We start from the raw sequence: 16,450 nt of genomic DNA, 5'->3' as shown, positions 1-16,450 counted from the left end.
TGCAGAAAGTTTGTGCAGAAAAGATGTTGAAAATAAATTGCAACCTTCAGCGATTTATATGTCGTCGTAAAGGTTGCAAAAAAGAGCGTGCAACAATCTACAACAAAAGAGGGCCCGAAGGCAAGAAGCGGCAGAAAAGTAGTGCGAAAGTAGGAGCAAAATGAAAAGCTGTCAAAGCGACTCACCAGAGAGAGAGAGAGAGAGAGAGAGAGAGAGAGAGAGTGTGAGAGGAGAGCATGTGTGCCAATCGCCGAGCCGAGCCGAGCTTCGGGCCGTCGGGGCAACGAGGAGTGGGGAAGATGAGCCGTGCAAGGCTAATACGCGTCAGTTTTCGGCCGATGGGACCGCGCGCGAGGAGAATCGACAGGTGGGAGAAGCGGGAGCGAGCGGTGAAGAGCGCGGTTTTCTCCCGTTCACGGACTTTTTTGTGTGACGCCCGAGCGGAACACACGCGCCGGAGAAATTTGAGTTAGATTCCGTGAGATTTATTGTGGGGTTTAGAGTTCGAGGGTTATCGTGAGGACGTCTAGAAGAAGACGAAGCGACCAGCCAGATCGAGAGGACGACCTGGACTTCCAAGGCCACTTCAACCGAGGGAACGAGAGAGGAAGCTGTGCCAAGGTCATCTCCAGGAAGTTGCCATCCCGAGTCGAGCTGCCAGCGTCAGTCTAGGCGTCGAGGCAATTCGGCTTCGGCCGCGACAGCGTGGAACGCGCGAGAGCGCGCCTTTGTTCAGAGATTGCGACGCGCACGCGGGATCGGAGGTGACCGCGAGAGAGTGTATGAGAGAGTGTATGAGAGAGAGATTAGATTAGATTAGATTAGATAGTTTTTATTTGCGTACATTATGTTGTACAATAGTAAGATTCAGCATTATGAGGTGAAAGTAGAATGCAGTAACATCTGCCTGCACTAAGTCCGCAATGTCACAACTATCCCTGACATAAGCAGTCCTGTACTACACCGTGAGGTTAGCATCCGAGCGTAGCAAGGACGATAAAGCACGGTGCAATAAAGGACTACTTAGATCACATATAGGCGTGGCATAAATGCAGACTTAGATCAGGCAGTGCTATAAAAAGTATACGTAAATATACATGGCGACGAGTACAATAATATACAGTTACAGTGCCAGTGTTAAATGTAGTAAGAGTGAAAACAATTCATATTATGTTAATATTCCAGGTTATGCAGAGGTAATAAAATATAAATATATATATATATATATATATATATAGTCATTGTACAAGTATTTAATGAAAGCAAGTATAAAAAGTTTATTTTTTGAAAAATTTAGTCTAGGTGTAGTGAAGAAATGTCAGTTTCTACTATTATTAGTCTACAAAAGTATGTCTAAAGATGCATATACATGGAGAACATGTAGAATATAGTATATTTAATATATATGTATATATATATATATATATATATATATATATATATATATATATATTTCTCTGTCAAATCGAAGATCAAAAATTTTGCTTCCTCCTAGAGGAAGCCTTGTAATAGTAAAATTTAGAGTTTTGTCAAAACTTCTAGAAAATACTTTTTGGTGTGTGAGGAGTTACCTACGTTCCTTAACATCGATCTTAGGAGCACTTAAAGATACTCAACCCAAGCCCCAACGTTCCTCTATATCGGGCAGGGAAGTGAGAGCTCAACTCTATGACCTACGTTCCTCTGCATCAGTCCGAAGAGCGTTTTGTATCTATTACCTAGTGGCATTCGTCTAGCAACAGTTTTACTCAGCTGTTTCGCCATGTCCTTCCCTTCTATTCTCTTCATTTCTAACCTTCTTGATAATAGTCCTTACGTAGTTGTTTACTGCGCACCAGCAATCTTTTGACGCTAGCATAGCTGTCATCATTGACTCAGGGGTCACCCTAGCCTGAAGGTACCGCTTGAGTTTCTCTCGTTCCATTTCGTATCGCAAACAGTTGTTTGTAGATAGGTTCGGAAGCACCGAAGTCCACTCAAAAACTGCGTAAGGTAGTAATTCACATCCCAATATCGTCTATTGGTCCAGCCAACAATACATGGTATACGGCGGTGCGTCCATCGCCCATTTCCACTGGAGTCCTATCGTCTTTGCCACTCAGCTAGAGTTTGTTCCTTTGCGGATTTCCAAACTTCCTTTTAAGTATTGTCACCATGCCGATTTTCTTCGTATATATTCTTTCGTTCTGTTGCTAGAAGGTCAATAGGCGGCATACTTCAAATAACGCACACTGCATCTTCTGATACTGATCGGTAGGCAGAAGCGACACGCAATGCACTTCTCCTATAAACTGTTGACAGCTTTCGTGCACAGGACTTCACAAACATAGCGTCCACCTATATTGGGGCACCGTATAACATAATTGATGTAGTTACACTGGCTAGGAGTAATCTTCGACCCTGCGTTGGCCCACCTACATTTAGCATTAGTCGCGATAGTGCAGCACCGACTTTTGCTGCCTTATTTCTCGCCCTCTCAAGATGCTGCTTAAACGTTAGTCTGGCGTCTATGGTGATTCCCAGGTACTTAATGGTCGGCTAAGAGTTTATTTCGTGTCCACTGACAGCGTTATTGTCTCTATTTTCTTTCTACTGGATATAAGAATAGCCTCCGTTTTATGGCTAGCAAGCTCAAGTCCAGTCTGCTTTAGCCAATCGTGGATTATACCTACTGCCTCGTTAGCGATTTCTGTCACCTCCTTCTTTTGCTTTACTACTACCACTACTGTAATGTCATCTGCAAACGCTATAACCGTTGCCCCTTCGGGTAGCTCTAGCCTAAGTACTCCATCGTACATGATGTTCCACAATAATGGGCCAAGCACTGACCCTTGTGGGACCCCTCCGGTTACTTAATAGGTTTTCGTGTCGCTCTCTGTGTCATACAAAAGGGTTCTGTCTTTCAGGTAGTCAGACATAATCCATCTTATATATGCGGGTACAACTTTTGTTCGTAGTGCCTCGTGTATCTTGCCTCTGCTGGCTGACTTAAACACATTTTCAACATTCAGTGTAAGAATAAAACAGTACTTGGCTCCTCCTTTTCATCTCTTTTTTTCTATTACAGTTCTAGCGATGTCGCCTCCGCTTCAGGAATAGCTGTTACTTCCAGTTAAAGAGAAAGCAGCGTGGTCACAATTGCGACGCTGTGCCTCCCAACACAGGTGCGCAACACTTGACGCCTCGTACGCGCCAAGATTTTTCGTTAATCTCGGGATTTAATGTAATCGCCGACGTTTGGGAGAACGTGGAGGAAAGAAGGAGAAAGTAATCACACAATTTATTAACTTGTATTGCACGTATATTTATCCCAGCCCTTCCTTACAACGTGGTGGCCGTAGCCGCCCACACACAATAGCCACGCAGGGCTCGCCGTCACACCTCTACTCTCATATACACGCGCACGCCTCGAGTCTCTCGCCTCTGACGTCGCGCAGTCTGACCCGTCTGCGCTCTCTCTCTCACACACCCGAATTTCGGCTCGGCGCGACCCGCTCGAGTAGCGATACGGCCGGCGCGCTCGCTCTCTCTCGCTCTCTCTCTCTCTCTCCCGCACGGATACTCGCGAGCACAGCGCGCGCTCACGGCAGCGTTGTCGGCCGAACCAACGAGGCCCCCCCTCTCTACTCTCGAGCACGCACACACGTATCGGCGCGCTCACTAACAGCTCGCGCCAGCGGTCCCGGCCTGGCGATGCCTGAACCGACGCCGGCGTAGCTATCTGTTTTCCCCTCCCTTCTCTACTCTCTCCCTTCTCTACTCTCTCCCGCTCTTCTCGATGCTCGCGCGCACCGACTTTGCCGCGCGTTGGCAGCAAGCCCGACCTGCTGCTACCGAGCAGCGAGGATTTCTCGGACGCCCCGATGCTTCTCTCTCTCTCTCGCTCTCGCACACACACACTCTCCCGCGATCCTTCTACGCTACGCTGTTCTCTTCTTTTCCCGCTCTCGTGTACACTGGCCCGATGCCCCGCGTAGACGACGTCGAGGTGTACGCCCGCACCGTACACCGCTCTCTCGTCTCGCTCACTCTTTCTCGTACACACTCGCGACTTTCTCTCTCTCTCTCTCGCTTCTCTCGGCGGCCTAATGGCTCGCACCGAGAGTATCCCGAGCAACCCAAGAATTCTTACCTGGTGTAGGAGAGACGAACACCAGTCTCTCGTCCCTCAGTGGAAGCCTCGCTAGCCCAGGAGGTGCTGGCTTCCCGTACTCTTTCTCTCTCGCTCTTCCTCTCTCTCTCTCTCTCTCTCTCTCTCTCTCTCTCTCTCTCTCTCTCTCTCTCTCTCTCTCTCTCTCTCTCTCTCTCTCTCTCTCTCTCTCTCTCTCTCTCTCTCTCTCTCTCTCTCTCTCTCTCTGCAGACAGGGGAATGAAGGCCTGGCTCCCGTTCCGGCTTCCTTCCTCTGGCTGAACGGCTGGATAGTCGTCTCCGGGGAGGGATCTCTTCCTCGGGGCGATGGTCCAGGTCGTGGCGCTGCTGCTCTCTATCTCTCACTCTCACTCTTTTCGTGATTCCCTCTCGCGCGCTCTCGAAGTGTTATCGACAAGGCTCGGAAAGGAACTGCCGAGCCGCTCTGCCGCGCGCGCTCGGCGTCTCGCCGTCGTCCGTCGGGCCCGGCTGATAACGTAGCCTGATTGGCTGCGCGAGGCGCGAGACGTGCTAATTGGCTGCTCGTTTCGCGCCAGCTCGAACCGGCGAGCTCCCCCCTTGGGTACGTCGGCCAGCGAATTCCACGAATTCCCGGGACGTAGCTCGCGTCCGAGAAAACGCGGGCCTCGCTGGAACCGATCGCCTTTTCTTCCTTGCATCGAGTGAGGTTGCCGCGCAAACAGCAACGCGCGATTTGCTCGGCTGCGACGTACAACGTCGCACAATAAGATCCAGCAATTCCGGGCTTTTAGGTGGGGGAATATACCCTCCCGTTATCTTCTTCATTACCACTTGGTAAGATCAACCTCAGGGATCCAGCTCAACCTCATCCAGTAACTCTTTCAGGCACTGTCATTTATTCTCTTTGATTTTTCTCTTGAGTATCCGTTTAGCATTCTTCATTTCTTTATTCAAAACGTCTACTATTTCTTTACCACGACCAGTCTTGTAGTATTTCTTCCTATTTCGCTGTTCCCGTCTTCTGGTTCGATGACACTCTTTGCGGGCCGCGTCGATTTCTTTATCCCACCAGTATACTGGCCGTCGTCTATTGTTGGGAGTTCTCCTTAGCATCGTTACGTCGCAGGCTCGGGTAATACTTCGCCGATACATACAGCTGTATTTCTTCTAGAGCCAGCAGGAATGTCTCCTTATCATAATCCTTCGTTTTCCAGCCGACTCTTTTTGTTATTTATTATTATGGCTTGGTGGTAACTGTTTGTGTAATGAACATCCCTGGTTAACTAAGATCAAGTCAAGGAGGTCGAATGCTTCCAATAGCGCTTCTCCTCTTTCGTTCGTCCTTTGGCTGCCTTACTCTACTGCCCAGGCGTTAAAATCGCATACTATAAGTACTGTTTTTTTTCCTACAGCATCCTGTACTATTCGGCCCAACAGTTGTCTAAATTGTTCTATAGACGTGTTGGATGGAGCATATCAGCTGTGAATGTGTACGCCTGCGACCTTAGCGCGTACGAATTTTTTATTACGTCTTGTCGTTTTTTTCTGGAAAGTGGCGTCTCCGCATGCCCATATCGCCGCTTAACCAGTACTGTCCATATCCCACGATGGTTTGTCCAGGTCTCTGTATTGTTAGCAGATGGCTATGTCAATTCCTGTCTCGCGGACATACTGGCTCAGTAGCTCCTGTGCAGTCGCGCAGTGATTCATATTCAACTGCACTATTTTCATTTTCTTTGTCTGTCAGTGGCTTCTACTGCAGCTCGGTAAACTGGACATGCATAGCTACCGGCTGCGTGGTCACTCTTCCCCCCTGTGCCTCCTTTGCAGAGTACAAAGTTGGGTTTGTTCTTACACTCCATTGCTTTGTGCCCATCTTTTCCACATTTGAAGCAAAGCTTACTTCTGTCTTTAGTTACTGTGTACTTTCTACTGATATGGCCAAAACCTTGACATTTATAACACCTAAGCAGTTCGTTTTTGTGGTTAGCTACCCGGATTCTACAGTTAACCCATCGTATTCTGATCTTCTGTAGCTTATTGATCTTAGCCACTATCTGAGCTGGTACCCGTATCACTGCAATCTGCGTGTCACTATACGTCTTTCGCAGAGATCTTATCGTAGAGACTTCTATAATGTTCTCCTCGCCAATTTCCTTTTGTAGTGCTTCTAGTACCTCCTCTTTCGAGGTAAGCATGTCCAGATCTCTTAGTTCAATGGTTTCTTGTTCCTGGAGTGCTTTTTGTGGCGCCTTCCACTAGTACTGTTTGAACTGCTTCTTGAAAGTCCGAGGTTTTGACTTCTTTTGTGCGTTTAACCTCTCTCAGAAGATCGCCTGCAACTGTTGTGTGTGTGTATACCGTAATATTTCTGGTCAACTACTCCGTCAATGTCAATAAAATTTGGCATGCATATATATTTTTGGATTCTAGATACGGCAAAAATAGTTATTTTTCATTTTCTAAACTACTTTTTTTTTAAGGCCATTTATTTGATTTTCGAAAAACACTATTTTGCGTTTTTTTTCAATCTTCTCATTGTTGCAAACAATTCAGCTAATAATGTATTTGATAAAATGAAGGTGATTTTTTTTAATTTAAATTTCTGAATCTAAACATCATAACCTTACGAAAAAAATCATACCGATGAGTCGCGTGTCAAACTATATCCCACTATAATTTGAAGTGATTTGACAACTTATTTTTTCAGTAATAAATCGAAAACTGAAAAAAATGAGTTTTTTTGTGCCTCGATTACAGACGTAAAAAGTTCTTATTGCACTTGAGATCTTGGAAAAAAGCAGATATTTCATGTGTTTTAGCTAAGTTGATTGCACAGCTTTTAAACCTCTTTGGTTCTTAAGATATCAAGGTTTCAATTTTTTTTTGAAATTTTTTGATTCCCTATATCTCTAAAACAATGTAGTCAAATGCTTTAAAATTTTATTTGGTGATTTATCATAAAAAAGCTGTCTGCTGCTAAAATTTTAAACGATTTCGTCGAGCGGTTCTCAAGTAAAGAGCTAAAATGTCAAAACCATTTTTCTTAAAACTTTTGCTTCTTCTTAGAGCGGTGTCGTTGCACGTCGTTAAAGTCCCTCCCTTGCGAATTTTGCGAATTTCTTCCCACCAACCCGCTTATGTACGATAAACTTCTTTTATACCCCTTGTTCTGGTACGTACCATAGTTGTTAAGAAAATTGCTCCTTCAGCAAAATAATTAAAATTAATAATATCAATTGGTAACATTTTTTTTTTTGTGTTGTCAGTTCATTATTATAAAAAATAGATCAGATCCAATATTATAAAAAATAGAATTTTATAACACACACCCAGCATAAAGTTAGTATTTTATTCCCGGCGAGTCGGGAATAAAGAGCTATATGTATGTATATAGAAACGGAGGATTTATGTTCTAAAAACAGTTTCCAATGTACCTGAATTTTTTTAGATTTTTAAATTACTTTTTACCAAAATGGCAGGGAGCCAAAGATGTCAATTTTGGCAATTTTTCGGTTTTTAGCACAAATTAATTAATTCATAGCTCCTCAGGGAAACATTTTTCACTATAAACATAAATATACTATTTTTTGTAAAATTTTCTCACCTTTTTAATAAAAATACCCTTAAAGCATATATATATCTTTTTATAGTGCAAAAGTTCCGTATGGGTCCCAGAATGTCAGAGACCCTGTATCTTTGGCTAAAAATGATGATATCCATAAATTTGTGCTAAAATGATTAAAAATCATATTTAATGCCTGTGGCAAAGTTTATGAATTTCTTAGAGCATTCCTAAAAAAATCAGAGGTAGCAAATATCAAAATAAAGTAAGTCACCATAGGAGAAAATTGTTCCTTAATGTCCACCATTGACCAAAAATTCAAAGCTTAGTTATAAATTATTTAAATCATGTTTGCTTATAGAAATAAATTGTGTCACTTGGATCATCGCCAAAACTTTTTTTAATTGGGTATTCAAAATTTTTAAATACGGTGAATTTGTTCAAAATTTAATTCTCTACAAAATAGCTAGACTACTTTTATGAAATATCCTTTTTGTAAAAAATGGCACAGAAAGAATTGGAAAAAAAAACAACTTTTTGGTCAAATCGAATAGGCGTTCACTCTAGATATAAGAAGTTTCTTCGAAACTCTTTATACGGGGCAAGTGCCTAAAAACGCCCGCTAAAATTTATTTTTGTCCGCCAGTCCGAAGAAAGTTACTTTAGTCCCGCTTAATAGGTCCGAAAAACGCGAAAATCGTGCTTGTTACAAAAAAAAAATCATTTTTGTCGAAAACTATTAAAATACCTAGGCCATGTGGTCGACAAGAAAGATCTACACAGAGACCCAGAAAAAGTGAGAGCGATCACTGAAATACAGGCTTTTACAAACCTGAACGTCGAACAGCCATGGGAAATAATCTCAATCGATCTGGTTGGACCGCAACTACGCTCCGCAAAAGATAATATATAGCTACTGGTAATGCAGGATAGGTTTACTAAGTGGGTCGAATTAGCAGCTCCAAGGAAGGCCGATAGCAAAGTTATAATCTGGCATATAAAGGTACAAGTTTTTCTCTGCCACGGTTGCCGAAATACTCTTGAAAGCGATTATGGCCGACCATTTGTTAGTAAAGACTTCGAGGAATTCCCGAAGGATAATGAAGTCAATCACCGAAATACCTTTCTGTACAGTCCGCAGTGCAACCAAGTTGATAATTCAGGACGCCTGGCAGCCTACATCAGAATGTAGGCTAACAAGTTACCACACTGCTGGCTACCAGATCAAGCACATCAAGGATGCAATTAAACTCGGTATATAAAAATTGATTTGTTATTTCTATCTAGAAGTTTTAGTTGATCATTATCTAATTTCATAATTTTGTTATACAAATGACACCTGTGTGACTGCAACCATACACATACACAAACAATGTACAAGCGATCGTGACGAAGCAACTGGATTGCAAAACATGTAAAGCGCCGAAAATTGGAGCGAGTGCTCTGACCTCTGTGTCAACACTCCTTGCGCGTGAACGACTACTGCGAGACGTACGCGTCGATCCTTTGTGGCAAATGCTGATTGGACTACCGCGATCTTCTTCATCTAAATTTCATAACTGCGTGAATCGGTACTGAGGCTTTAAAAACCCCGGAGCCGATCCACGCAGTGCCTTTTTACGTAGAGACTTACTCACTGGCGGCTACAACTGATTCTAAGGTGAAACGGCGGTGTTTGCTAGTGTTAGTGTTTGGAGCGTACTAAATCCGACCAACACCTTGGGAGCGTGCTTAATCCGTCCCTTGGCATAGTATAAACCGGAAAGCCCTTTGAATACAGATCAGTGCCACAGAGAGAAGTACAAACTAAGGACCCCGAGTGGAATCTTCGGCGTTAGCAAGAGCAGTTGACCATCCTCATTTTAAATTGCTACGTGAACGCGTGTAGATCGTACAGTCAGCATCTGCCACAAAGGGTGATTAGAACCATCTAAAGTTCGCAGGATTATAATAATAGTAAGTTGTTAAGATAAATCATAGGTACATTACAATTAATAAATAAATAAGACTAAACTTACTAAATACTACTGTAAAACGACAACATCTTAAGCTAAATATATCGAAACTCCGTCAACTCTGTAAACTGAACGTCTGTGAAGTGATCTGGGCCAATAAAAACATAACAATCAATATAAATAAAACCCTTGTGTACCAAATTGATGATAATACCTAAACCTCAATCAGAACAAATAAATTCAAATCAGCTTCGCAGTCATGACGTGCAGGTAAGAGTACTTTACTTGTGGACGAACCATCAGCATTCACACACGAGGCGAGTTAAGCGGACATAACGCGGAGTTCGCAGGACACAGAAGTGTCACAAGTGACTTGCCTGCAACGACCGTAAGTACAGCGGAGACTCACACGTCCGCCAAACGCAGTCTAGGACAGAATACCGTACGCACGCAATTACGCGTCCGCGCAGACTAGCAGCGCGGGACATCCTCAATTCCACAGTTCGCGTGTAACTTTAGTAACAGAACAGGCTCTCGAGTCGAAGGCTAATTCTCGCAAATAAATAATTATTCGTAAGACTCGCATAGCCCATCCTACTATCTAGTACGGTCTTTACACTTTAACTCCCAGGCCAGGGAAAGCGATGGCATCCCACAGGTTGTCATTTCTAAAACTATGCCAGTGCTCGCTCCTCTACCATGTTGTGTTTTTATCCTGTCCTTGAGCAAGTCACGCTTTCGCTCGGACTGGAAAAGGTCGCTTGTGCCCGCACTCATCAAAGTCAGTTCTCCAAAAACTCTTACTGACTACCGTCCGATCTCACTCTTATGTTTCTTATCCAAGACGCTGGGATGGCTGGTACACAGGCAGCTCTCTTACTACCTTGAGTCGAGGCTCTTTTTTGGCGACTTACAGACAGACTTCCGTACTGGTCACAGAACTCAGTCTGGCTTAATAAAGCTGACTGATGATGTCTGGCTTATTATAAACAAGAAGAAGGCAACACTTCTTCTCCTATTTAACTTTAGCAAGGCATTTGACACTGTGATGCAGCCTAGGGATGGTGCTTGTCTCCAAATTAACGTAGCAGCAGACCAAGCTTTTTCACATTCGTTTGGACATACAATATGTAAAAAACATGGGTGCCACCTTCATACCATATGCCAACAAAAAGTTACGGGCCAACTACTAATTACCAAATATAGCCTTTACTGCGCTTTGGGTAATTTATTACCTGGCCAATCGAACATTATTTTTCTGTCATTAATGGACAGTGGAGCCCGAGATATTGAATTTAAAAAAAAATGTCGAAAATGATCGCCCCTATCAAAAGCAATTTAAATTGTTTTTTACATATTGTAGGTCCAAATGCGTGTAAAAACCTGGTCTAGTGCTTTTGCCCTCAAAATTGAAAGAGCTCGATTTTTCGACAGTCAAGTATCCAATTTCTCGTAGAATGACTCAAATATACGAGACCTCACAACAACGGGATAGCGATGGCGGTGTTATGGCACGTATAAATTACCGGTGGGTTTACACGCTGTATCTGAATTCAAAATCTGTCATCATCCTATGCAACCTACACCACATGGGATATAAGGACCGAGTCACAGTGCAGGTCGTAAAGGTCCTAATAAATTAGATAGTAGAGCACAGTACCGTACCAATAGTATCAGTCAGTAATGAAATCCTGCTTTGTTAGACTGCTCCAAAATTCAAACTCCGTAAGAAGAATGTCAAGGTCAAAGCTTCTGATTGGCGAAATATTTAGCCAAATTTAAGATTAGACGGAGAGGGCCTCAAAAAAGCCAATGTATATTTACAACTGCAGACTCTACGGTCTTCAAAAGCGTACTTTACGGTCTTGATGCATAATGTACGAATAATTTCGATATCAAAGCATGTTTTTAAATAAATACTCATTCCTTTGTAGTATAATAGTACCAAAAAGGACCACGTATTTTTCTTTTAAACGTCGAGCCTGGCTTTTTTCTTTTGTTTCAAAAAAACAGACTTTTTTCCTTGGATATAAAAACACATTTTTCGTAAGGCTTCAGCAAAACATATTTTTATTATTACATAGCTTCTTTTGTAAAGTAGTAATGGACGAAATTGTAACAAGAAAAATAAAGGATTAGCACTTACATTTGCAGGGAATTGAAGGTTTCACCAAAGGCTGAAAAAAATGAAAAAAAAAATATATTAAATGAATTAAACAAATATTGTATTAATTACTAGCTGTATAAATTTAAAACATAGTTCTAAAATTTCAAAAATTGTATTGTAACATATTTGTTAGAATATTAAAAAATTGTTATTGTTTATTCTTTAATCTGAAAAAATCTTCTACTAACTTGTTAGCTCTTGACTTCTTATCGATAAAATTTTTGTATCAGTAAGTGATATCTCGTTTAAATACAAAATATGTGAATGCATTTTGTTCTTATACAGGAAGGCCGTTCGGAAAAGCATTTTATTTTTATCATCGGAAGTTATCTAAAGCGCGATTTGTACATACTGATTGTAAACACAAAAAATTCTTTGGGTCTTCAGAAGACAATTTCTTTCAAGATACACTTACTAAACCTTTGTGATAAGATTCCTAAGAAAATTTAGAATACATATTTTTTGCCAGAAAGTTTTATTTTATTTATTTATTTTTATAATTAACGCAAAATGGATTTAAAAAAAAACTAATGATTATTTGATTGCATATGAAGTACGGAAATGCAGCTATGATTTAAGCCTTGAATAATTAAAATATGATTTTGGGTAAAACTTTTTTGACGTTTTAAGGATGTTCAATGGTTACACAAAAGTTAAGAGAATGAACTGAAACTTTGTAGATGTATTTGTCTAGTGTATACGAAACGATCCATTTTTTCCCGATATTCGTTACCGAACATATTTCCATAATATTCAAGTTCATACTCGGCATAATCTTAAGAAGATCTACGCGAAATTTCAGTTTGCGTTGTCGCACGAATCTTTAAGAAATCAAGTGTAACGTAAATAAAACGCTAAGCTTGTAGGCTGCGCGAGGAGGTGCGCGGTGAGAGGGAAGCCAGCGCGCTGTGCGGGGGGACGCCCCGTTCCTCTCCCCGCCGGCTGAAGGCATAGAACATCCTTGAACAGTAAAAACTTATAAATATTGTAATGTTTAAAGAGAATTTTTGTTTTATTTAATATACTCAATAAAAAACGCTGCTAACTAAATTAGCAATATGATTTCTCAAAGAAACCTTCATCAGAGTACGTAGATATTAAGAACTGATTTAAAAAAGCTGTTGATTTTTATAAGTTTTGTGTAAAACCAACACGTATCAATCATAATTTTTGAATATACTTTAAGCTACTTCTTTGTTGTATGTTCCAAATATTACTACAAATATTTTTTTTTTCAGCGAAAAATTTTCTGAAAATAATATGTACACCAATTAATTAGAATGTTTATTATAAAAAAATTAGGATTATAAATAGATCGATTTTCTGAACTCGAGAAGAAAGTTCTTGGTCTCACAACATATTGTGTTGTATTTTTAGATACATTTAAGCGTTTGAAATTTTGCAGGGTAGGCTCATCTGCTAATTTTAGATTTAATTCGCAGGCCAGATCTCTAACAAAATCCTCGTCTTGCAAGGACGATAACATGTAAGCATTTAGGTCACACATTACTAGCTTTTAATCATGATCCACCAAGTATTTTTGTAAGTTGGGCGCTAGTTGGGCGGAATTGTCAGAGAATAGGACACCTGCTGGACAATAGATTACCGCAACAAAGATTGGTGGCTTTTTGTCCTGTTGTACGCTACTTATCAGATTCTCCGGGATGCCTGGGTTTTCCTCGACCTCTGACTATGTCGAGTACAGTATATTCGCTTTGTAACTATTTCTGAAAAACAGGGCTACACCTCCTCTGCGCTTATTTCTATTCTACCGCGTATATTAAACTAAAAGATCATAGTTACGACACACACATCTAAACTACTGGGTATTTAGTTTCTAATTAGTTGCTAATTGGTTACACTATTCCCGATTTAGTTGCTCGATATCTGCAAAAGGAACGAGCGATCTGCTAGATTAAGTCTTAACCTAGCAGACCACGATACTATATCTTTAGTTCTCGTTAAGATATTGAAGCTCTGCAAACGGCATATTTAGTCGCTAATTAGTTGCTACAGGACTTTATTATTTAAATTATCCCCTATCATCCCCTAACTGCCGCATTAACCCTCATACTATCACCAAAATACGATAAAGTCAGAAAGAGGTCATGAGAAAATATAAACTATGGCACTTTTATTTGCTAATTAGTCGCTGCAATATAGCACTGTTTATAATATTCCACTAGCAACCATTACGTCCTGAACATCCCTGTTACTACCCCCAGAATATGACAATATCAGAAAGTTCTAGTGGGTGAAAAAAAATTGCGAGATATTAAGTTGGTCTCCAAAATGGACGTAAACTATCTTATAATAATCTCGTAACCTCAGATCATTCCCTTCTACTTACTTAAAAATTGAAAATGGACAAAATAATTCTGTAGGTGTATAGAATCGCAAGATATTTTGTTACTTATTAGTCGCTTGCATGTGTCATGGTTTAAAACATTTTACATTTATCTGAGGTCAACCGATAGAGGTTTCCTATTCTTAAGTATGACATCTGCAAGTAACTAATACGCAAAAAAATATCCTGCGATTATATATACCAACGTGCGTATACTGGCTGTTTTCTATCGTACAGAGAGAAGTAGAGATCGATCATAAGTGAAAGAATAATTAAAGAATATTTTTAAATATAAAATTCGCGATCAAGTAATTAACAACAAAATATACTGTGATTAAATTGTACACCTATGTGTGTATTCTAACCATCTCTAATATTCAAGTGAGCAGAAGGGGATGATCTGAGGTTACAGGATGATTGTTAGATAGTATTTACTACGATTCTGGGAAGCAACTAAATATCGGCATTTTCTTTCAACCTACCAGAACATTCTGATATTGTCATAGTCTGTGGAAGAGATCAAGGATGCTTGAAAACAAAGGGTTGTTAGTCAAATATTATTAACAGTGCTATATTGCAGTACCTAATTAGCAACTAAAAGCGCCATAGTTTATAATTTCTCACGACCTCTTTCTGACTTTATCGTATTTCAGGGATAGTGTGAGGGTCGATGCGGCAATTAGAAGGTGATAATGGATAATTCAAATAATGCAGTCCTGTAGCAACTAATCTGCAGATTACATCTTGTGATATGCCTAAATACATACAGCATTCTTCATTTCATATTCACAAACACATAGCTTTATAATAAAGAGCATAGCGGCTCAAAAAACTATTTGCAGCATCCCTGTCATCTGGACCAAATCTTGTAGAGTTGAAATAAATAATGGTAAAAAAAAAGATCGATAAGACCTGGGCTCGAAGTCTAGACCTTTTGATTAATAGATAAATGACTTCACCATTTCGACACTTACATGTTTATTTTATAATGTAATATAACATGTAAGAGCGTTGCTCTTCAGGAAAAAATGAGGACTTGTGAGAAATACTTTGTTTGCGCAGAGGTAGCAGGTATACACGTATACAGCTGCCATGCCTCGCCTAATGCATCGATCGGACAATTTTTTTGTTTCCGTTTTTGCAGAATGCTGCTGGAAGAGAGCCACTAATTGTCACAGGCGATTATAACGCATGGGCCATACAATCGGTCAGTCAAAAGATTAACTAGAGAGAACGGGTGCTCTTGGAAGCATTTGCTTTTCCAGATCTGGTGTTAGTTAACCAGGGTAGCACTTACACCTTTAGAAGAGGAGACACAGGATCTGTTGTACACATGACCTTTGTTAGTTGTCTAATTAGGTCTTAATAATGAAGGTAAGAAAAACTTTGTAAGTCTTCGCTCCTAGTTAGTTTAAAATTATTAAATAGTTATATACATACATTTTTCATTTGTTTTAGATTATCGTATGGCATGATGCGATAATAAATTATATTTGGAAGTAGTATTTGTATAACTATTTAATGTAATTTGGATTGAACAACATTCTATAAGTTATTTTTGTAAAATTAATAAATTACTTTTTTTTTGCATTTAGTATTATTTATAGTTTAGACCAATGAACTTATACAATGTTCTTCAGTCGAATTTACACCAGGGTGAAAGACTCTTTTTTATCTCTTGCTGTTATTGTCTACATTTTTTCTGTCGACGAATTTTAGCAGGAGATCATTAAGAGTCTTTCTCGCCTTCCGTGGTGGACTCTGCGCAAAAATGCTCGTTTACTGTGCTATTTTTTATCAATATTCTAAGCATTAAAGTTTTATGAAAGTAATAAAGCTTTGGTTATTAGAATATTGTTAAAAAAACATGTACGTTATTGAGACTTTTTACGTTTAAGATTGGAGGTGAGTATGTAGGAACGTGGAGGAAGGCTGAGCTCCTTACGTGGTAAAGTATGGCTATTGACGACGCTTCCACGTTTATAAATACTTCCATTTGTAAATATATTTTTTTAAATATTGTAAACAGTTTACCATGTCGTTTACCTGTTTGCAATAAAATACAAAAATTAAATATTAATAAATAGGATAATTTATATAAATCAAAAAGCAACGCGCATATGGCAGTACCTCCTGGGTTGTGTGAAAAATTATATTTATTTTATATTTCATATTTATAAATAAGTGTAAATTTAATGTATAAGTAATATAAGTGTAAATTGAATGCTATGTATATGTAATATAAAAAAACTGTCAAAACTATAAATTTAATTGTTAATTTTAATATTGTTATTTAATAAATAAA

At 40.0% G+C, this 16,450-nt stretch overlaps 1 protein-coding gene across 4 annotated transcripts in view; it reads right to left on the bottom strand.

Moving 5' to 3' along the window:
- Positions 1 to 16,450, bottom strand: part of LOC103315959 (kinesin-like protein Klp10A) — a 435,695-nt gene that overhangs the window by 322,255 nt on the left and 96,990 nt on the right. For 3 of the 4 annotated variants that reach the window (XM_031923908.2, XM_031923909.2, XM_032601479.1), the window contains one exon: positions 11,778 to 11,808. The exons of the other annotated variant lie outside the window; for it this stretch is intronic. In XM_031923908.2, coding sequence (XP_031779768.1) covers positions 11,778 to 11,808 — 31 coding nt within the window. The remainder of the gene's footprint in view (positions 1 to 11,777; positions 11,809 to 16,450) is intronic. 4 annotated transcript variants of the gene reach the window in all.

Source organism: Nasonia vitripennis, assembly GCF_009193385.2.
Source record: "Nasonia vitripennis strain AsymCx chromosome 2 unlocalized genomic scaffold, Nvit_psr_1.1 chr2_random0002, whole genome shotgun sequence".
NCBI lineage: Eukaryota > Metazoa > Arthropoda > Insecta > Hymenoptera > Pteromalidae > Nasonia > Nasonia vitripennis.
Note: the sequence above shows the minus strand (reverse complement) of the source record. Positions and strands in the feature narration are given on the sequence as shown.